The sequence below is a fragment of the Paramisgurnus dabryanus genome, chromosome 3 (assembly GCF_030506205.2).
Source record: "Paramisgurnus dabryanus chromosome 3, PD_genome_1.1, whole genome shotgun sequence".
Classification (NCBI taxonomy): domain Eukaryota; kingdom Metazoa; phylum Chordata; class Actinopteri; order Cypriniformes; family Cobitidae; genus Paramisgurnus; species Paramisgurnus dabryanus.
The window spans coordinates 32,655,026-32,677,897 of NC_133339.1; the positions used below are offsets into that span (position 1 = coordinate 32,655,026).

The 22,872-nt window shown below is 37.0% G+C and overlaps 1 protein-coding gene across 2 annotated transcripts; it reads right to left on the minus strand.

Annotated features, from left to right (window-relative positions):
- Positions 1-3,876: 3,876 nt before the first annotated feature.
- Positions 3,877-22,756, minus strand: mpp3a (MAGUK p55 scaffold protein 3a). Of its 2 annotated transcripts, XM_065269820.2 has the most exons (20): positions 22,462-22,756; positions 19,316-19,372; positions 19,117-19,235; positions 18,933-19,010; positions 18,751-18,831; positions 18,513-18,650; positions 18,298-18,379; positions 14,785-14,870; positions 14,628-14,702; positions 14,341-14,537; positions 13,277-13,341; positions 12,121-12,141; positions 10,583-10,624; positions 9,237-9,302; positions 8,620-8,781; positions 7,662-7,742; positions 6,573-6,666; positions 6,371-6,479; positions 4,699-4,827; positions 3,877-4,401 (listed from the first exon to the last, which is right to left on the minus strand). In XM_065269820.2, the coding sequence occupies exons 2-20, from the start codon at positions 19,350-19,352 to the stop codon at positions 4,222-4,224; spliced, it is 1,842 nt and encodes a 613-aa protein (XP_065125892.1). In that variant the 5' UTR covers positions 19,353-19,372; positions 22,462-22,756; the 3' UTR covers positions 3,877-4,221. The 2 variants fall into 2 exon arrangements, with proteins under 2 accessions (XP_065125892.1, XP_065125958.1); XM_065269886.2 differs by lacking the exon at positions 9,237-9,302.
- Positions 22,757-22,872: the final 116 nt, after the last annotated feature.

The window sequence follows — 22,872 nt, forward strand, 5'->3', positions numbered from 1 at the left end:
TGCTGTGAGATGAATGTTTTACACAGAAAGATAAATGAGTCTTCACACAGTTTTCCGTTTTCAAGAGTTTGTTGGTGGATTGAGCTTTATTCCTTCTGCTGCTTCTAAAAATGTCACGTGTTTATGGCATTATAATTCACTGCTAGTAACAGAAATCCATTTCTGTCAAGACACTTTCATGCTAATGCGATCAATTGCCACCCAGTTTAATTGTTTTTCTTTATCCAGCTGTCTCATTGGGAAAGCATAATGTTCTAGGACTTAATTGCTATAGAGAGAGCGAACAAGACAAAGATGGGATATACTTCAAAGGAGCTTTCTGTTACCAAACAAACAACACTTCTACCCACACAATCAAACTAATGTCTATTAACAAGCATCCCAATCCCCCTTAACCCAATTAAGTGGATGACATTTTATCACACATGTCAATGCTCACAGACCTGTGAAATAAAGCTGGTGAAAAATATGTGAGGTTTCAAAGTGTCTGGGCCTTTTTGTCTTTATTCCATTCAAAGACGGTGATCCATTAATGATCGGAGCACTCTGCCTGTCATTTACAGGAAAGCTTGTCTTTCTGCAGGATTTTTGATGGATTTTAAGATATCACTGAGAAAATGCATTTTGTTTGCGTTGAGTTCCAAATTGAATTTAGCAACGTCACAACCCTGACTGATTGACGCTGTGTTTGCTCTGTTCAAGATTATTCATCTGTGTGTCATGGACATTTCAAATATTCCTCACAGATTCGTAATAGAAGGTAACAGATTTGGGATTGTATTTTTGTTATTGCAGTTTTGATTTAGGTACTGTCAAAATGTCCTGAAAGTAATCTAGCATGAAATAGGAGAGAAGAAACAATAGCCTGCATAGACTGAAAATGGAATAACATGGAGTCTTATTTGATCGCCTGCAGCAAAGCATTCACTATACTCATAATGTTAGTACAATAGTGTCTAGCAGAACAATTCGGGAAACATGCAGCGCTGCATATTTCCTAAAGCAAGATAAATAATGTAATATAATCCCAATGTAAGATACATATAAAATCAAATCTAAAAGATTATTTGAGACAAGCAAAGATTTTTTATCGTTTTTATTTGCAATCAATACATGACATATCATAAGTAATTTGACAGAAGATTAAGACAAATACGACACGCCTTCAAAACCAAGATGAGGTAAGATCAAGAGAAATTCATGATACAAGACAGAAAGAGATTGTAGAAGTTACAGTCAATGTATACCGATACAGGCGAGATCTTGATGTGACTGTGATATAAACACACAGGACTTTCACTCCGAGCCTTACAACCAGATTTTTACAAACCATTTAAAGCAAAACCAAAGAGTTTTTTTTACCTTAAAATAACGTTTCCAAAAAAGTTTCAGTCGTTCATCCACTCGAAACAGGGTGAACGGCACTTTCATATTCGCTTTGCAGCCCTCTATCGGCCAAAACCGCACTTAAGAAATTTCCTACAGTCGGGTCAAGTGAAAACTACAAAAACTTGCTTTACGGCAGACCTACAACACTCTAAAAACAAACGGTGCTATATAGCACCAAAAGTGGTTCTTTGCTCGTAATCATAGAAGAACCATTTTTAGTGCCATATAGCACCGGAGAAGCACCAGTGAAGCACCTGTGTAGAACCAAATAGTGCTATGTAGAACCATATGTGGTCCTATATGGCCCCTATTTGGTTCTATACAGGTGCTTCACTGGTGCTTCACCGGTGCTATATGGCACTAAAAATGGTTCTTCTATGATTACGAGCAAAGAACCACTTTTGGTGCTATATAGCACCGTTTGTTTTTAGAGTGAATCCAATCAGAGCCAGCTTTGCTGCAGTAGGCTAAATTATTTACGATAGTGGTAATGGACAATTCCGCTTCCAACCTGTAGGGGGAGCAAAGACTAAAAACTCTTTAGTGTTGCTTGAATTAAAAGTTTTGTATCTGGTTTTAAATTAAGGGGCTAGGTATTACTGTCTCGGTTCGTCTACAACTAAAACCCCAAGCTTAACGAAGCTTAGTTTTAACATATTTACACAGATATTGTACAGCTTAAGTGCTTTGGCATGTATCTCATAACCCTCTTGTTAAAGAAAATCCGAAGTCAAGAAAAGCTACAGTAGGTGCATTGTGACAGGCATTGGCACCGCAGAAATTTGCTAGGATTAAACATTGATCAGTCATGCTCTGCAAAGAGAACCTGATTTTATGATGAAAGTAGACGACATAATAGCGAAAGCTTTAGGACGGTAAAACAAAATGATTTGTCACTAAGAAAGTCTCTTTATGGGTGTGCATTACAATGAATCAGCTTGATATTTGTTTAAAAATTTATGGTCCAACCTATAAATTTCCCAAAGTGCCCTTTTCCAGTAGAGCCTCGACATCCAGGGGGCGGAGTTGGATCCAGATTCAGGTCCAAAGATCTCTTCCCACTGCATTTTGATCGGTCGGCAGTTTTACCACAAGACACGTTGTAAACTTGTTGTTGCGTTACCATTTCATTTAAAGATGCAATTTGTATAATCCGCGCCGCTAGGGGGCGCCAGATCACATCAATAACAATGACGTAGATTAATGACGCTCTGAAGCAGCGTGGACTGATGGGATTTGTTGTCTTTAACTCAAACGTTGATGGCCATCAATCAGACGGGAATGAGCAATCATGTTACACATGAGGTAAAGTAATCAAGTTTTATAAATGTTGTGTTTGATGACATTATGTAAGGTTTCATGTAATGTTCAAAACACAATTGTTAGTCATAGATGTTACAGTATTAGTCCAATACAATGGTTTGTTAACATAGCACAGAATTAAGTGTTCAGATTAACAAACTTACCATAAAAAAGCGAGTGGCCCGACAGACGCTATTACTTCCGCATTTGTCCACAACACTGTTGTCATGTGTTTTTTACGTCAGTAAAGGCGCTAACAAATGGTAACGTAGATATTAACGTCATTTACAGGCAACCGCACTGCCCCGTGTCACTGTTTAGGGCAGCAATTTTCTCATAATTTACAAGTAGTTGAAAACATTATAGATTTTGATAGTAATAAGCTGGACAAAATATATAACACCGGACTAGTGGTTTTTGGATATTTTACTGCAAATATCTTACAAATTGTACCTTTAAGTTGTAACTAAATTAAGTTATTATTTTGATGGAGAAACAAACTTTTACTTTATTATGACTACAATAAAAGTAGTGCTGTTAAGGTGAAATGTAAGTTTTTTTTGTTATAATGTTTTGGAGTAAAACATTTCCGGTACTACGAGTAATCTTACCACGCGCAGTTTAATACCTATGAATGGATACAGTATTAATATGCATAGTTATTAACATATATATGGCATGTTATTTTGAAATTAATAAATTGAATGTTTATCTTGTATGGACTTTGAACTTGTTTTAATGAGTCTTACAGCCATTAAGAAACAGATTTCCCTCACAGAAGGTTTACTTTTCTTACAAATGTGCTAAATCAAATAAAATTGTGTTTTTATAATAACTCGTATAGGAATAGCAGTGTAATAAGTGGGATAATGTACAGCCAAGCAGGTCGCAAATAAATCCCTTCAGTGATATCATGCTGTCAGGAACGTGTCCCTCACCTCCTCTTACACCTAACTGTGATCATTACTTACTAAATTATGAATCTCTCTCGACTATATTATTAATCAAACGTAGACTTAAATTGATAAGAGCGAACGTTGGCGACCACAGGTTGCAACAACTCAAATATACTGGTTCATTTGTGGGAGGAGCATGATCTAGATCCAACCTCGCCCCCTGGATGTCAGGTTCTGCAGTGAGGACCATCTCCTTTTCCCCAGGAAGAATACTGATGTTGAATAGCAATTTAATATCAATCATTTTTTTGTTATAGCTTTGCTGTCATGAATATGCTACAAACAAATTTCATGACATGTACAAAAAACTAATGTCATTAAAAATAAATAAGATCATTCATGGCCATTTAAGTGCATATGTGCCTACATGTCCCAGCCTACAACCAAAATCTGTACATTTACCCTCAACGGTCTCATTGTGCCAATGTACCTGTAAAGATGGCAGTGCTCAGAGGAGCCAGACCCTAGAGGACAAGAGCAGTCAAGCTGCACAGAATGGAAGAAAATAAGCCCAGCACTGAAAGGCTATCAGTGGGGGTGTTGGTCAACAGTCTGAAGAGGAAGTATGGGGGTACTAAGCCCTGACCCAGCTCAGAGGAACCCAAAAAGTCTCCCGTTCCAATCTCTCCAAGATGCTACGCAGTTCTGCACAGGCACTGGCGGTGTCCTCTTTGATCAGGACCCGATCCACTAGGTGTCCATACTGCTGATCTATCTGGTGTGCCGACAGACGCATTTCCTGCAGGTCCTCTTCCTGAAAGACGAAGAGAAAATGATACAGTGGGGCATGAATATGAATGAAAGTGAGATGATAGTATGCGTGCAATTTAAAAAGAAATAAATAATCAGGCTAGCTAAACGCAAGACCTGTGGATGATGTGATTTTACGAAAAATGTAAATGCGAAATTTGTCTCATTCTGAAACCAGACAGTCTCTGCAATTTCATCCCGATTGTTATTAGATGGCTGATTTTGGAGAGGTGGATTATCTTTGATCAGTATCACGTGGTTTCCTCAGAGATGGATGATGTAAACCTGTGGTCAGACTCACTGTCATTCGTCCGTGTTCGACGCCTCCTGGTGAGGTGGTAGCACTGCGGCGCCTGCGACCTTCTGGAATTTTAGGTTTTACAAAAATGACATAAGGCTTAAACTCTGCTGTCCGCAGGGTCTTCAATGCCTATGACAGAAGGAAAAAAACCGAAAACTTCATTGGTGGTGTAACATTATGCCTTTTTCTTATATCTGCAACAAAATCAAAAAGTTTTAAACCAATATAAAATTAATAATGTGCGTCTAAGTGCGTCTAATTAAAAATGTTTAATCATTTTTAAAGGGATAGTTCGGCCAAAAATGATATTAAACCCGTGATTTACTCACCCCCAAGCTGTCCGAGTTGCATATGTCCATCGTTTTTCAGACAAACACATTTTCGGATATTTTAGAAAATGTTTTAGATCTTTCAGTTGATTAAATGTAATGTTACGGGTCCACGACCTTCAAGTCCAAAAAATTGCGTCCATCCTTCACAAGTTAAATCCAAACGACTCCAGGATGACAAACAAAGGTCTTCTGAGGGTAATCCGCACGAACCGGTGTTGTTGTAGAAATATCCATATTTAAAACTTTATTAACGAAAATAAATACCTTCCGGTAGCGCCGCCATCTTAGTCGCGTCCGCATTCAGGATGAGAGCTTACGCAGCCTACGGAGGCTACTCTGCTGCTGCTCTGTGCCCCCGCCCTCCGAATACGTCACTAAGAAAAGTGCGTACACTACGCTAATACTCTCTCCTGAATACAGAGGAGTCTAAGATGGCGGCGCTACCGGAAGTTAGTTATTTTCGTTAATAACGTTTTAAATATGGATATTTCTACAACAACACAGCGCGGATTACCCTCAGAAGACCTTTGTTTATCATCCTGGAGCCGTTTGTATTTAATTTGTGAAGGATGGACGCACACTTTTTGGACTTGAAGGTCGTGGACCCCGTAACATTACATTTAATCAACTGAAAGATCTAAAACATTTTCTAAAATATCCGAAAATGTGTTTGTCTGAAAAACGATGGACATATGCAACTCGGACAGCTTGGGGGTGAGTAAATCATGGGTTTAAAATAATTTTTGGCCGAACTATCGCTTTAAGCGAGCCATAATTCATTTTTGACAGAGATGGAGGAGGCAGCTCTATCTATCTATCTATCTATCTATCTATCTATCTATCTATCTAGATGGCAAAGGAACTAGTAAACAAGTTAGGAACCTGGTGATGACAGAGGCATCTCATTCTGTGATGTGCTGTAGCATCCAAAGTACAACAAATGCGAGCATTTTAGCCAGATATGTATTAAGTAAATTGAACAATATAGAACACTGAATGCCTGTATACCTCGACAAACTGGCTGTTCAGCTTTAAACACAGTTGTAGTCAAATGTTGCATTAAAAATGCATGAGAGGAAGTTAAAAGATAATCTCCCCCTGACTACAGGAACGATTCTTGTCATTAGGGGTTAATGTAATGGTTGTGCTATCTGCTCTAGATAAGTAGCTCCACCTAATGGATAAAGTGGTCAACACATAGCAGAAGAACCTGGATTATGAAAGAAATGGGAATACAGTAGGACTCCTTGTTCAATTGCTGTTTTCTTATAAATCATAAATGGCAATATTTATAGTTTAGAAGAGCATCATAGCCTGAGGGACAAGCTGTTCAATATTACCTCAGGCTGTACATCCACCAGGCACATCTTGTTCTTGGCTTGAACAGAGCGGATGGCTTCTATACTGGTCCCATACAGATTCTCTTTATACTCCCCGTACTCTATGAATCTACAGATAAAATATTAAAGCCAGAGTACAGCAGACAGTCACGTACACAGGGACTGCTAAAGGAGAACGTCACAATGTCAGTCTATAACTTACTTGTTATTCTGGACATCGGCATCAAAGGCTTGCTTGGTCACAAAGTGATACTCCACTCCCTCTTTCTCATGAGGCTTTCTGAGTCGTGTGGTGTCTGTGATAAAGGACAGAAGCCAGGATGCAAGAGAAGCTTTCAGGTGTTTGTGTTGATTTCTCCCAAAGTGTATAATGACATATTTTAACTATGCCAAAAGGCAACAGCTCCCTGTTATATTCATCACATTTTAAAGGGGACAATTTACAAGACATTTTTAAGATGTCCGATAAATCTTTGGTGTCCCCAGAGTGTGTATGTGAAGTTTAAGCTCTAAATAACATATGATAATTTATTACAACATTATAAAATTGCCACTTTGTAGATGCGAGCAAAAATGTGCCGATCTCTGCGTTAAATAGGAGTGCTGTAGTTAGATTAGAGTGCAGATTAAGGGGTGGTATTTTCCCCTTCTGACATCACAAGGGGAGCTAAATTTCAATGACCCTTTTTTCACATGCTTGCAGAGAATGGTTTACCTTGAGGTAAAGGTGATGTGTTTATTGTGATAGTTAAAACATGTCAGGGTTATGCTGTGTTATAGGTTCAGGGTGTTGGTGTAGGCTGCCTAGTAATTTATTTGAGCAATTGTGTTTTTGCTGTTGTTGTTGCTGTTGTTGTTGTTGTTTTATGTTATGTGTATTGGACCCTCTTGAAAATGAGATGTTGCATCTCAAGGGGCTATCCATAAATAAATAAATTACAAATTACAAATTATAAAACTAAGTTACTGGGTTGATCTTTTTCACATTTTCTAGGTTGATAAAAGCATTAGGAACCCAATTATAACACTTAAACATGAAAAAAGTCAAATTTTCATGATATGTCTCCTTTAACAATAGTGAAATTTCATATTGTCATAAATATTTTATTACTTCTGGTCTGATTTCATTCAAATATTGGTGTGCAATATTTTCTGTGCTAAAAATATAGCAGTTTTTATGAAAATAAGTAAAAATTGGTATTACCCTATAAAGGTTCATGTTATCAAAATGATTTGTAAAAAAATATATATAAAAATATTTTTTAAAGACTAAACGTAAGTAAAGACTTACGGGGCACAGCCACGGCATATCGATAGGGATTTTCAGCTATTAATTTCTGCTTCAGCTCATTGATTCGTGCTCCCAGAGAACCTGCACACAAACACAGTAAGAGTGAGATTATGTGCATAGTAAACGTACTTTACACAATTTTCTTTTAGAAATTATTGCCACTAGGGGTCAGTGTTGTATAATAATGTGAGGTACATTTGCATCAAGTTTTTAAACTGTACAGGCCTTTATCTTGAAGCTAATATGCGTTTATTTTCAATATCCAAATTGTGACCCTGTCTGAAATCCAGGCTAAAGTCTCCTAATCTGAGATTAAAGGCATTTATTTAGATTTCAATCTTTGATATTACCTTACTCAGTCGATATTAAAGATATCAAGGTTATCCGAATGGTTTTATAATGGATGATTTTATTTAGAAAACTTTTACAGAGTGGGTCACAAATATTTAAACATATTTGGGATGTGCAGTTCATGGACTTTGCTATTACAATGCACCAAAAAAATATTTTCAAATTCTCTGTACTTTAATAAATTCCTCAGATTTCCTGTTTACACATTAAAGGAACAGTTCACCCAAAAATGAAAATTCTTTCATTATTCACTCACTCTCATGTTGTTACAAACCTGTATTAATTTCTTTGTTCTGATGAACACAAAGATAGATATTTTGAGAAATGTTTGTAACCAAATAATTTGTGGACCCCATATACTTCTATAGTAGGAAAAAGAATACTATGGAAGTAAAAATGGGGTCCATGAACGATTTGGTTAAAAAACATTTCTCAAAACATCTTCCTTATTTTTTAATACAGGTTTGTAACAACATGAGTTTCAGTAAATGATGACAACATTTTCATTTTTGAGTGAACTATCCCTTTCAAAACATAATATGTATATTTTTCCAAATATAATAACATAATATTTATGGTCTGGTATTTATATTTTATATTGTCTTACCAATGAGAACTACTAATCGAGGTCTCTCATTGGGTCTCTGCTGGTATCGTGTCACTTCTTCATAAGTCAGATACTCCGTCTCATTCAGGTCAGAAACACTGGCATCTCCTGCAGAACCACGACGATCCTTCCGGCTTAGACGAAAACTTCTCCGCAAACCAGCTGAGACACAGAAGAGGTACAAATTAGAAAGACTTTTTTGGATATTTAATAAAAAATTTACTCATACACTTATACAGTGTGATTGTTTGAAAGACAGTTACATCTTCATTAAACTGATTAACCAAGTGTAGAAATGTATACTAACATTAAGGCAACTGATGAAACCAAACCAGTCATTATTATTTTTAAAGCTGTTTGGATAAGCTTTTTTACAATTACTAAACAGAGAATTAAGCTAAATAAATAAGATATAACCAACCCTGAGCCTTTAACATAGTCCATATTTTAATTTAGCCTAACTAACTTCCCACTCCATTTCCCATCATAAGCATCTTCACCCTAACATACAGTACAGTATGCTTCATTGCTGCAGTTATGAAGAACAATGTTAAATGAGTTATATATCAGAATATGGAGGTTAGTGTTGGTCTCTGTGTGAAGAACAAGCACTATACCTGAATAAAAATCCCAGGAAAACACCTGGCCACAGGAGGGTACCACTGCATTACACTTTGAAGAGACTACAATGCGCATTAGACCACCTCACACTTCCGCATACACCACACTCAGCCCTCAACGACTGACCCACAATCAGTTTAATCAAACTATTGAACTCATATATAACTGACCATGAGTGAAAACAACATCAGTATTATTTTCACCAATGGATACCACTCATGTAGTCCCACGAGTTTTCTGTGGAATTATTCTTTTAGGTAGCTGTAATTCATTCACTCACAAAATATATGCAAAATTTGTACCTACCTATAGCTTAACAGTGGGGGGAACTACCCTCAAAGGTACATCTACTGTCCCATAAACATCTTAAGATGTTCTTTAGGGGTATATAAGGTACAAAGATACATATTAGACTGGCGTACAGCAAATTGGGCAGGAATGAGCAGATTCCATACAAAATTCCAGATCGCCTTTATTTAGAGTTCTCTTTTTGCCACTTCCCAAAAGATTAACATTATATGAAATTAAATGATCCTAGGTCAGTGTTTATAGGCTGAGAGTTGTTATTACGTATATTAGGTATCACACACTTGACTCAGTGAGTGAGTGCACAGCCAGTCGTGCAGGGTAAAATGTGCAGAGTGTCCAGCAGCAGGGCAACAACTTTACAGTGGCTATATAAGGGGTGGGTTTAGTAGAAAAAAGGAAGAAAGCAGGCAAGGGAGTTGTAGTGCCTGTCAGAGGGGAGGAAGATCTTTTCACCTGGTTTGGTACTTGGTCACATTTTAACCAGAGACGAAGGTTCCCTAAGATCTGGACCTACTGAGTTGTTTATTTGCATATGCTGTCTGGGTTTTTTTATTATACGGTTTACCTTATCAGGTAGTTGAAGAAATTATTTTTTTCAAGCTCAGCTTCAGAGATCTCTCATAAACAGACTTGGGCTTCAAAGAAAACGTGAACAGATTTTTTATGCAGATAGTAGCCTACATCAGATCTAAAACCATATTGTGTCCTTTCCTCTCTCTTAACAGCTTCTCAAATTAACACTCACTCGCTAATGAGATTTCAAACATGCCAGACATGTTGCTCACACTTGAAACACCAACGCTCGCTCTACCTACTCTTTTTTTATTTTGCTTTATTCATAGCAAATCATTGTTTTGACCTACAATTTGCTTCACGCTGATCAATACGCTCAATCAAGCTCCAGGAAGAGATCTCCCATAACTGCTTCAATAAAAAAAAAACTTTAGCCACGAAGCAGCAACTGAAGCACACTCAGGCGAAAGGTTAGTGTATCTCAGGCACCGGGTACAGGAGAGGGCATGCAGGTTCTCACCTATGTACTGTCCATTGAAATAGCCCTCACAGTCACAGTCCTCTGTAGGGAGGCAAGCAGGGAGAGAGAGGGAGTGAGCAGAGGAAACAAGGAGAGAGGTAACTAGATTTGGGCTGCAGAACTACAGTTAGACAAGCAGGACAAGAAACAGAATGCAGGGAGGCAGGTGGATGGGAGATATTCATTGAGTCCAAACCATAGGGTTTGTTAGTGACTGGATGGAAAATGATGTAATGATAAGAAATAGTTTATTGCATAATGAAATGTCTGTCATTATCTGCATGAGTTTCTTCATTTTCTGAAACACAAAACCTTCATGCAGTTATTTTCTATAGTGACCACATCTGTAAAGCTCCAACAGAAAAAAAAAAACACAATAGTATAATAACATTTTAGGCATTATTTATTATAATCCCCATTTGGTGGCTAGATGCCTAAAACAAGAACTGTATCATAAGGAGTTAATTTAATACGCTCCTGAACAAAAATTGTTCCTGTGGTGCGAAATGACAAAAAGAGGGAGCTCCTGGCAAATAGTCCCAGAAATACAAAATTGTTCCTTTGGTGTTAAACTTAATTAATTAATAAATGTACAGTTAAATGATAGTAACCACACATTTTTTTTCCTTCTGGAAGCCTGAAAATATTGTTTTGTGTTTCACCAATGCTATCTCAAGAGAATTTATACATATTTTACAATTTTCGTATTAATTCATATGACCACATTCGTAAATTTTTGTACGATTTGCCTTGACCCCTGTGAAGCTGCGGGGTTAGGTGCAGGGTTAGAGGTTTGGTGTTGTTGTTTTTTTTTTTTTTTCATGAGAATCGTATGTTTTTGCACGATTAGCCAACTCTTAAAATATGTACAAATTCTTGGGAGATCAGGCTGGTTTCACATGAAAAAACAAATAAGAGTGAATAAATAATGACAGAAGTTTCATTTTTGGGTGAATTGTTTCTTTTAAAATTTCCTGCATGTTTAAGAAGTACTTCAAATGGAATGTGTTGACTGCAAACATTAATTGTTAATAACCCAAGGGAGCATGAGGTCGAAGATTGAGATTGATACAGATGAAAGATGAATGCACCATAGCACCACTTGACAACTGAAAACATTGTAAAAAAAAAAAAACTGGAAATACCCTTAATAAGGTTAAAGATGAGAATAAAATCAGAATGTTGGAAAATATGACACATGGAAAATGACAATGAAGTGAAGATGTGTTTTTAAATATCTCTTCTCTCTTTTTTTAAATGTTACCCTGACACGTTTTATGTGACTGTAATAATTCAGGTCTTAAACTTAAAGTCCTACAGAAAATAAATTAGATTTCAAATGTAAAACTTGACTGGTAGACTCAGTCTTGACTGGTGTGCATGTGTTTGTATAGTAAAGTGGTAATATTACTGTAGTAGCATATGTCCACACACACTGAGGTATTAAAGTGGATTTAGTAAGAGACTGGCCTAAATCCACAACAATCCTGTGGCCCCACCATGTGTATGTGTGTGAATGTGTTATCTAGAAGACTCACCTTTATCACATCCCTGGTCATCTGGTGTTGGCAGAAATAAAAAATGAAAAAATGTTGATGACAAAAAAGGCAAAACTACACAGTTAATTTTACATTTTAAATTATTGACTTTGGTGCTTGAAGATAGGAGAGAGAGAAAGTTTTCTATAGACGATTTCATCGGATGCACGTGCGGTGATGCGGTTACGCATCTGGTCAGAACTTTACTTCCGGTTTCAGTTCGTTTAATGGTCTGATTAGTTGCTGAAACTGAACTCTTGAACAAATACCTCGTGGAAAATAACAAATGTTTTGGTTTCCTACGTAGTTAAATCTACGTGTTGTTCATTTTGTATGTTATATAAATAAACTACTATAAAAGAACTTTGTTGTTATTTATTCTTAGCAGAGTTTTCCGAAGTTACGTGTTTTCCATGAAAGCCGTTTGTTTATGTTGTTACTGCTGAAATTGTCTATACACTCTAAAAATGGCTGGGTTATTTCTAACCCATACATATTGGAAAGAACACATGCTGGGTTAAAAATGACCCAATGTTGAGTTGCTGTTATGCAACCATGGGTTATACCAGGAGTGGGGAACTCTGGGTCCTGGAGGGCCACTGTCCTGCAGAGTTTACTTCCAACCCTAATCAAACACACCTGCATTTCTTTTCCAAGTAATCCTGAAGACTTCAATTAGATTTTTCAGGTGTGTTTAATTAGGGTTGGAACTAAACTCTGCAGGACAGTGGCCCTCCAGGACCAGGGTTCCCCACCCCTGGGTTATACCAACCCAGCAGTTGGGTTAAAACAACGGTGTGTCCTGTACAATATTTACCCAGCATGGCTTAAAAATAACACAACCATTTGTATGAGGGTTGGGGTTAGGGTTTACGTTTATGGAATGTCCCCACAAAACATGAAAACCAGTGTGTGTGCGTGCATGTGTGAGAGTGAGAGAGAGAGCAAGAGCGAGAGAGAGAGCGAGAGAGAGAGAGTTGACATGTTTCTAAATTGCAGATGTGTCTGTTTTCTAATCAGCTTAGATTAGTAGACCTGAAGCACTTGGTTGAAGCTCAAATAAGCTTAAATAATTAAAATAAAGAAATCCATTAAGCGTCTATTACCACTAAATAATGACTGAATGGATTTTCGATAAGAATACGTAAATACTCACAGAAAGATTTTTTTGGCGATTTGGAATTTGGAAGAGAGCCCATTTTTGTTCTGTATGCTAATCGCCTGAACGGAAAAAAAACACATAATTAAAACTTCAGACAATGTGAAACATGCTATATCTTGACAATAATCTCATGTCCAACTTTCCACAATACACTCTAAAAAACAAACGGTGCTATATAGCACCAAAACAGTTGCTTTGGATCGTAACGATAGAAGAACCATTTTTAGTGCCATATAGCACCGGTGAAGAACCAGTGAAGCACCAGTGAAGCACCAGTGAAGCACCTGTGTAGAACCATATAGTGCTATGTAGAACCATATGTGGTGCTATATGGCCCCTATATGGTTCTACACTGGTGCTTCACTGGTGCTTCACTGGTGCTTCACTGGTTCTTCACCGGTGCTATATGGCACTAAAATGGTTCTTCTATCGTTACGATCCAAAGCAACTGTTTTGGTGCTATATAGCACCGTTTGTTTTTTTAGAGTGTAGTCTCAAATATAAATCCCGGAGCAGTGAGAAATGTTACTGAACAAGATCAAACACATTGATGAGTAAAACTTTTAACAATTCTTAACATGAGAGTATCCAGTCAAGATAAAACCGGAAGACCACAGGTCCAATTCTATACCTAGTAAGATCTACATGGGATTAATCTGAGATCCAGAATTCAGTTTTATTCCCACTGATTTTAACAAGAGAACTTATAGCAATTATTTATTGCTAGCAATAGTCAAGCTTCACTGTTTTTATTCACATGCATTTGGCAGATTAGAAAGCAATTTACAGTGCATTCAAGCTACGCTTTATTTTATTATCAGTACATTCCATATCAGAATATTCTGTAGCTCTATGTTAGGATGGTTTATTCGGATTGGTATTGGTTTGATCCTGGTCAAGCCTGTGGACTAACATAGCAGATTTGTTTATGTTTTTTTTGAAGACACCAGTGGCAAGATATGACCTAAAGTATTTCCCGATAATAACTTTTTTTTTTTTGAAGACTCCTAAAATGTACAATAAGCTGTTTGGTGTATTTCAGGAGTTGTTAGTCTCACCTCTCCTGAAAGAGTTTTGATGGGATGAGTCCTGCACGCAGGTTGCTGTCTCCGACTCTCTTGGCCTGCCACCACGTTTGATCATCGTGACTGACCACCTGCAGAATGTCGCCACGTTTAAACGGAAGCCCCGCCTCCTGGCATGGCGTGGCTTTGTCCTCCAATGGAATGTAGTCAAATAGTGCCCGCATGTACACCTGAAGTTACACAGTTACTTCATTATGAGGCAGTGGTCAACAAGAATGAGGTAGGGTTTCTAAATCTCTTTGGTTTTAATAATCATTTACCTTGCTCTCCTTCAGCTTGTCTTCCTCTTTTATCGCTGGGATGATCTTCAGTGTAATAGAACCTTGAGATTGAGACTAAGAAAAAACCTCTTGATTAATTCTATAAAATGAAATTATTATAATCAGGAGAAAGATTGGATCCAAAAGAAAGTATTACCAGCAGTTGACTGATCTCATCCGGCCTCTTGTACATTACAGAGATGCCATTCACCTCTCTTAGTTCATCACCTACATGCACCAGACCTTTGGAGAGATAGAAGGGCTACCAGATTCACAGACTGTCATTACACATTTTCGCTGTGCCTATACCTGTCTTTGAATCCATTATGCGCTTTATATAAGCGGTTCAATGAATTTTTAATGAAGGAGAAAATCATTCCAGCCACTACACACACTGCCTGGAGGATGGATGATGATGACAGCTGTGGTCAGGTGGTTAGTGAGTCTCTTTGATTCACTTGATTGGGTCTCTGGAGACTCTGCTTGACCACACAGATTCAGCAGATATGCATGCATGACAATAAGCATACCTATTGGTATGTTTAGAGACAAAGAAGTGTGTGAAGGCTGGAATGGTTTTCTATTGATATAGCCCATACAATGCCAAAAACAGCAAAATAGTTGACTTAAAGTGGTCATATGATGCAATTTCATGTTTTTTTTCATGTAGTCTTTGGAGTGTTCAAAGCTGTTAGTGCATATAGAAGATCTGTAAAGTCTCAAATCCAGGGAGATGTGAAATGAAGGCTCATCTACTCTTTCCTAAAATGCCTCATACAAACACACACCCACATATTTATGTCACTGTGTGGAAAGATTTGCACAACATTGCCCAAATGTTTATCCAAAAATAGAAGGCATAACTTTTATTCTCGCCCGTAGTAGTGTTGCCGCTGATGCTATGTCATGGAGACACCGTGTCAGTGTTGCTTTGGGATGAAACGTCTTTGTTATGACAACTTGACATAAACCGATACATCATAACTTGTCATATATCTGTAATAAACAATGACATAGAAGAATAATTATGAAACTTAAAAACTACCTAGCTATATGGGTTAACATTACATTAAACTGTCATTTAAATGTCATTTGTACTGTTTTTATTTAATTATATGAGTCAATTTTCAAATGCAATAAAATATAATTTGATCAATTTTAATTATTATTATTACTATTATTGAATGATTGATTTTATTTGTTAAACACATATAGAAAACTTAAAAAAAAAATGAACTGAAGAATATTTATGATTCTGTTTGAAGAGTATTAACACTTAATGAAATTTAAATGACATTATATTTGTACCACTATAGATGAGGTCAAGAAAAATATTCATGACGCTTTTATACAACTATAGGACATATAAGCCTATTAACACTAAATTACATTTGAATGACAAATACAATTTGCATCATCGATAAAACGTGGTCAGTTATGTTGTCTTGGTAATGTCAAGTTGTCATGAGGAGTTATGATGTATTGGTTAATGTCAAGTTGGCAAAGACATCTCAGACAATGTCATCTTTGCAATATAAATGAAATAATTGAACAACTGACACTTAATGACATTTGTCAAAAACGTCTTTAAAATCTCCTTCATGTTTATGGCACGTGTCATGTCATGAATATGAAGGTGTCATGTCAGTCTTATGAACACCCCTTTAAGTAAAGTGTTGATCTTTGGAAAAATCAATGAGTTTCAGAAAGGCAGTGCATATGGGAACAACTATACAGTAGGTAGAGCATGGGCGAAAGTACAATTTTTCAGAAAAACTTAATTTTAAAAGCTAATGTTATAGACAGAGATATATTTTGCTGTGGTCAGTAACTCACAAGTGTGCTCTATCAATACCAGGTGAAATTTTGAACAAATGTAAAACGACTTCAGTATAATTTCACTTTGAACATAAGTAGTGAATTGTTACTTTTGACCTTGTCAGCTGGGACGAAAGTAACACATACCTGTATGTGGGTCAAAAGTAACACAACAAAACAAGAAAGATTTTTGTGTTACACTTGTTAGTATTACATACAAATCACTATGACCTCTTCAATATGTAACTGCAAACATATTTTGACATTATCTTTGCAAAAAATAATGAAATTACATTTTTATTTTAAAATTTCAGTTTTATCCAATGTTTCAAAAGCAACCAACAGTACAAATTTAAATTGTTGAGCTTGAGATTGAACACTATGAAAATGAAATTAAATCAAATTAGAATAAGATAAATTTACAACAGTATTAGCAGCGGGACAAAAGTACAAGTGTTACTTTCGTCCCGACAGGATCTCCTCACATTTAAACCCGATTTACTTTTATATTGAAGAACTCTGAGGAGGCAAAGTTTAGGATGTGTTAGAACACTAAATAACCTGTAGATTGATCAGTATTGTAACACATGAAATGAGAAACACAACACGTTATAAGAAAAAGAAAAACGTTTTTGGAATTTACTTATCATGGTTGAAAACACCTTTCTAGATCTACACGCAGAAAACGGTGAGTAAATAACGTGATATTTGACAGGTCTGTCAAGGGTTTGTGTGGTAAAGATGCTGTCATAGTTTGGAATGCAAATGTTATCAGGGCTCTGAGAAAATTGCTTTGTTACTCTTGTCCAGTAATTCTTAAAGTGTGGTCCGCGGAAACCCCCCCAGTGGTCCGCCAAAAGATGACCTAAACTAGGCAAGTGTTTATACAATCGTCACTTATTAAAGTAGATTTTTAATGCACTTGCGAAACTGTGATATCAGTTCTTGCCATTCTGTTTTAATAACGTAAAAATTGATCGGTGGCTAAACCAAAGAGGAGTCAAAAGAAAAGATCAAGCGTCTACTGAAAGCAGCTAAAATCCACAGACCTCTTAGTTTTGTAATGTACTCGTTTTTGTTTCATGTGTAAAATCCCTGTAATTTCAGTGATTTTGGACATTAAGGCGACATTTTTTTTCTTCAGTATTTTATTGTTACCATAGTTACAACCATAGACTTCATATAGCCACCACCAGTTTTAAACTAATGGCTCTTTGGAATGACATTAAGTGGGACCTAGGCTGCTACAGTATGTTTAATTGCAGTTTTTTGCACATGTGCAGTTTGTTGTTCATCTTAAGCTGCAACTCATTTCACATTTACTTTTTCAAATGAAATAAAATTCATACTGTATAATAATTTCTGAACATAGCATTGCATTTGTGTTTAAAAAATAAGTTTTTGACTTGAAACAGTTCCATATTAAATTTAAATTTAGCTTATCCTTCATATTTGGTTGTTTTTTGGGGGCGTGTTAGAGTGGGATTCTGTTAGGTGGTCCTCAGAAAAAAATTGGAAGATAAAGTGGTCCTTGGGCTGAAAAAGTTTGAGAAACACTGCTCTTGTCCAACGTTACTTTTGCCCCGTTTCTCCCCTAATGCACGGTGTGTGGAAAAGAATGTTTTTTTACCTAAAGCCACGTAAACACGTTGTATGACACGAAATACACAAAATATACGTCATATGACCCCTTTAATAGTTGATTTAAAGCACCCAAAAATAAAATTATATCATAATTTATTCATCCGAATGTTGTTCCATAAATTTTATTTTATAGTGAATTATCCATTTATATTTATTATGCATTCCAACAAGAACTAAATGAAAGATTTAACACATGATTTGTACTCACCACTCCTGTCTGCAGCTCCTCCCTTCATAATACGAGCAATAACCACAGACCCCATAGCATCATCCCGCCGAATAGTGGCACCCTGAGAGAGGAGAGAGAGACAAAGAGAGAGAGAGAGTGAGAGAGACAAACAATACATCGTGACTATAGATACTGACACAAATATGATTGCTAAATATTATATATTGTTATTTTTTGCATATGACAGGTCTTACCAATGGTTCTTTATTTTTAACTAAACGGACGATCTTGACCGACTCCTCGTCTAGATCATCCTCAAAGTCATCAGGCAGAGGAGGAAGCACCGGGTCAAAGTTCTTTTGGGCCACTGTGTCATGAACTGACAATACTGCCTAAAAACAGCAGAAATGTGAGCAATGGAATACACTGACTTTTATAGATCTATTAATCCTCATTATAAAGGCACAACTTTTATAAAGATGTAGTTTGTACCTTGAGATGAGGTGATGTCAGCAGATGTAGAAGCTCTTTCTCCTCTACACTCATTGGTCCACTTTGTAACTCCTCGGCCACCTACAGTACCAAAATCAGAAAATGTGTTTTATTCACCCAAGTCTGATCCCATCGACTATTTTCATGTATTTTAATAAGCCATTAATCTTTCCTGCACTTACATCTTCTGCTAGACTGGAGGCACTGTGGAGGACTGGAGTGGGGCTCTGCCTTTCATACTGACGCAACTTCTCATGGATCTAGCAAAGACGAACACAATTCACATTAATACAAATGTTCAATAAACAGGTGACCACACCATGCAAACATATCCTATGTATGATTGTCCAAATGACTAAATTAAACCTTCATGAGATAGCCGAGACTCCTCTCACTAAAGACGTCCTTGAGAAAAACCATATCTTCTTTGTGATTGGCATCTGGGCGCAGCTGTGAGGTCAGCAGGGCAAGCGTCTCATGCAACCCTAAAAGTGAAACTGCATGTCAGTGTCAGTGATTATACATTTATATGTTCAGTAAGTGTGTGTATTCATGTGATATGCACCTGCTCCTGCAGAAAGGACTGGCATTGCTTCTTTCATTGGTCAGAAAGGAGGTTAGTCTAAAAGAGAGGTTTACATTATTACAGTATATGCACACATAAATCCGGACAGTAAGAGGTATATTATTCTCAAGGATTGTTTTTCGTATATTCTTTAAAAGGGGACACATTGGCAGTACTATCTCACTTGGTGCCCTATGGAAGCTATTTTTAACATTGTAGTTATATAACAGTGCAGGTTTTCATCTATTGTGAAAGGAGACCTGTTGCCCCTTTCCCAAGTCTTTCAGTTTTACCCATATTTAGAGAGCCTACTGAAATTTTTGCTGTCTCATCTGCAAAATCATTTATGTCTTATCTTCTGTTCATCTCTTCCTGGTTTTCTCAAGGCATGTACATGCATGCGGTGGATGGACAATTCAATATCCTCTTCCTTTCAGGCATATGACTTATATTTCATCCCAGTGTACCGAGTGAGCATTGCCTTGATATGATTAAGAAAATTCAGTTTGGATAAAGTGCCAGGATAGATTAGAGACATTGGTTGGATGAGAAGAGTGATGCGATTTCTCTGGATGCCAGAAACCACAACTGGAACACAAAGTTCAGAGTACCTCACAACGTCCTCCTTTGCACTTTTTTTTTCTCCAAATTTAGAGATGTCATACTTTCTGAGGACCCAGAAAAAAGCACTTATAAACTGCTGCAAAACCTGTTTATTTATTAGTTTTTTTCCAGGTGCTTCAGATACTGTAATGGCTGTGTCTATTGGCTTTAAAGGATTCAGTATAGGGCATCTGTCTCACACCTCAGTCATTCAATGACCTCACAGACAGATTTACAAAATCAAATCAATATACTGACTGACCTAATGTAAAAATAATCTGATCTATTATCCATAGTGACCAAGAATATAACAGCATTATGCATTCTGTTCAAAGTAAAAAAAACTCTAAATGACCATAGACTGAAGTATAAAACATGATAAAGATGGATTTACTGAATGAGAAACTGATTTAATAAAAGAAAAACTGAGTGTATGGCCAGATGGATACACTACATGCAGCCAGACTACGTAGATAACTACATGCAGCTATAATTATATAAATCATGAAATTCAGTTTCAGGAGAGATAATGTGAGAGATAAACTAATAAATGATTCTCACAGACAGGGAATTCACCATCACTTACATTTGCTATAAAGATGATGTCATTCCCACTCCATGCTGCTCTGGTAATGATGTAACTGGCAAAAGAGCTTTGTGGAGGCAATACACAGGGGTATGAGGTGTGTTTGAGCGATTGTGTGTGTGTTGCATGGATGGCTGCAATACACAATTTGCTGCAATGCATCAAGATTGATAATAGGTCAGGATTATAAGAAATATTATGCGTACTTGCTTATATATATATATATATATATGCCCATAAAGTCAAATATGTTTTTTAAACATCAATATGTCATAATTTCTGTACAGAAGAGCTTAGAGACATTTTAGTTTTTTTTTTTAGTTTTTTTTTTTGATCTGAGGAAGCATTTCAGATGTCACAAGCTTTTCCGTTCAACCTTATTTGCTTTCAAGTCATTTTTAGGTCACAGAGTCATCACTAGATATACACCTCTGGTCTTCAATCTGTCTCTATTTTGTGAAGACAATCTGTCTATTTTTTTAGTTATAATTAGTGTGACCTATGAAACCAATATTTTAACTTTGGTTTATTTTACCGATTTGAATAGGATTCAACATTTTGAAAATTATTTATAAAAAATATTCTTTTAATATGCCCTTTTTGTATACTACAAGGATTTATGATAAAATCTTTGCTTAGACAGTTTCTTAGTAAAGTAAACCCTGCTACAATATATGTGAACGGATACTGCTCCCTTAAACTGTTATAATCATTTCACATTAACAAATTCGTATGATTTACAGAGAAAGACAAAAGCATACACGTGACTGTTAAAGTGTTTTAATATCCCCCAGGATAAATTTGATCCAGTGCTGAAGATAAAGTGCACGTGAGATGCTGAGATTTCGATGTAGACACGAGCACATTCAATTCCAACCTCAAAAACAGTATATAAATGACTGTGGAGTACTGTCATCACTAAAATCCCTGCATATCATCTTGAACATTACTGTAAATGATGCTAACAAGCAAATGTTTACTTTAAAGTCTGTAGGCCTGCTGAAGATGCAAATATTGTTATTCCAGTGATTCCCAACTATATATAGGCTGGGCTGATTGGAATGATTTCTATATTTACTTAATATATTAATAATAATTATTACATTATTATTCTAATTTTTATGTCAGTGAGCATGAGCACTAGAAATCTTGATGGCTGTGATTCTCAGAAAGAATTACAATTAGATGTCCACAAAAGGGGCCTGTCTTATTGACAGGAGTACCAGTTTAGGTGAAGATTTGAAATTGGTGTTTTTACGATTGGGTTTTATAAAATATAATTTAACCCTAAGGACCAACCATCACATCAATAGTGGTTATAAAGAGCATGATGAATGCCATTTTCAATTTATTTCTTTAGATCAGTAGATCATATTCCAAAAAATTTTTCGGATGTGAGGAATACAAGTTGCATGGAGGCTGCACTTGTGTTTTAATCATAATGTCGTGCAAGTATCTCGAGTAAATGTATTGATGGCTCAACTGCCTGTTGGCATGAGCTGAGCATATTCGTGAACTCAACTTGCAGTGACCTAATTCTTTTTCACTTGCATTGTTGCATTGCCAGCACGTGCACAAACAAATGCAACAGACATGCATGCATCTCAGACAAGCAGCGGGTAACAATGAATAACAGATACATAGAGGCACACATCATTTTCTCTCATATAGCTACAATAAAGGCAGTCAGGAAAACGTCTCTCTGCCATCACTGGCCTTTTTTCTGGCCTACCTCATGCATTTCTATCTTTCTTTCTCCATCTCTCTGCGCTACTCTCTTCTATTCCACCATCTGCAGTTGCTCTGCAGTGCTGCTTTGCACATATGTCACTGCTGGAAGAATAAAGCCCCTTTAGACTGGATAATTACCAAGACGCACACATCCAATCCCAGATAGCAGATAGCACTGCAGTGTTGTGTTTAAAGCATATGCATGTTAGAAACTAGAGCAGCTTACCTCTGTGTCTACTCTTCTATCACTGGATATATCGCTCTCAGATGGCTGCCTTACTGATGCTTTCACAGTGGCTCTTCCTCTAGCTGCTTTCTCTCTCTCTCTCTCTCTCTCTCTCTCTCTCTCTCTCTCTCTCTTCCACACATATACACAAACCCCCTCCTCTTTACATCGTCTCCCTCCAGCTCCTCCTTTTCTCTCCTCCGATCATTTGGGAACTCCCAGCCAGTGTGTCTCTCTCCCGGCTGGCATTATGTCACCAGAGACAGAAGCAGGTGGGCGTTGTGCTGTTGTTCACCCCCCCCCCCCCCTTCTCAAAGATAATTGCGTTCACTTGAGCAGCTCTGAAAGCCTGAGCATCATTCACAGAGACATGGAGGCAGAGAAAGACCAATAAGTCGCTCCCCATCCTCC

What these genes read in the sequence shown, in the direction of transcription:
- mpp3a (XM_065269820.2), bottom strand. Translation starts at nt 19,352, where the DNA reads ATGAAAGAAGCAATGCCAGTCCTTTCTGCAGGAGCAG. An exon ending in GCCGATGTCCAGAATAACAA is followed by an intron (nt 6,480 to 6,572) that starts GTAAGTTATAGA and finishes TTTTATCTGTAG; the next exon opens with ATTCATAGAGTACGGGGAGT. An exon ending in TCGAACACGGACGAATGACA is followed by an intron (nt 4,402 to 4,698) that starts GTGAGTCTGACC and finishes TTCGTCTTTCAG; the next exon opens with GAAGAGGACCTGCAGGAAAT.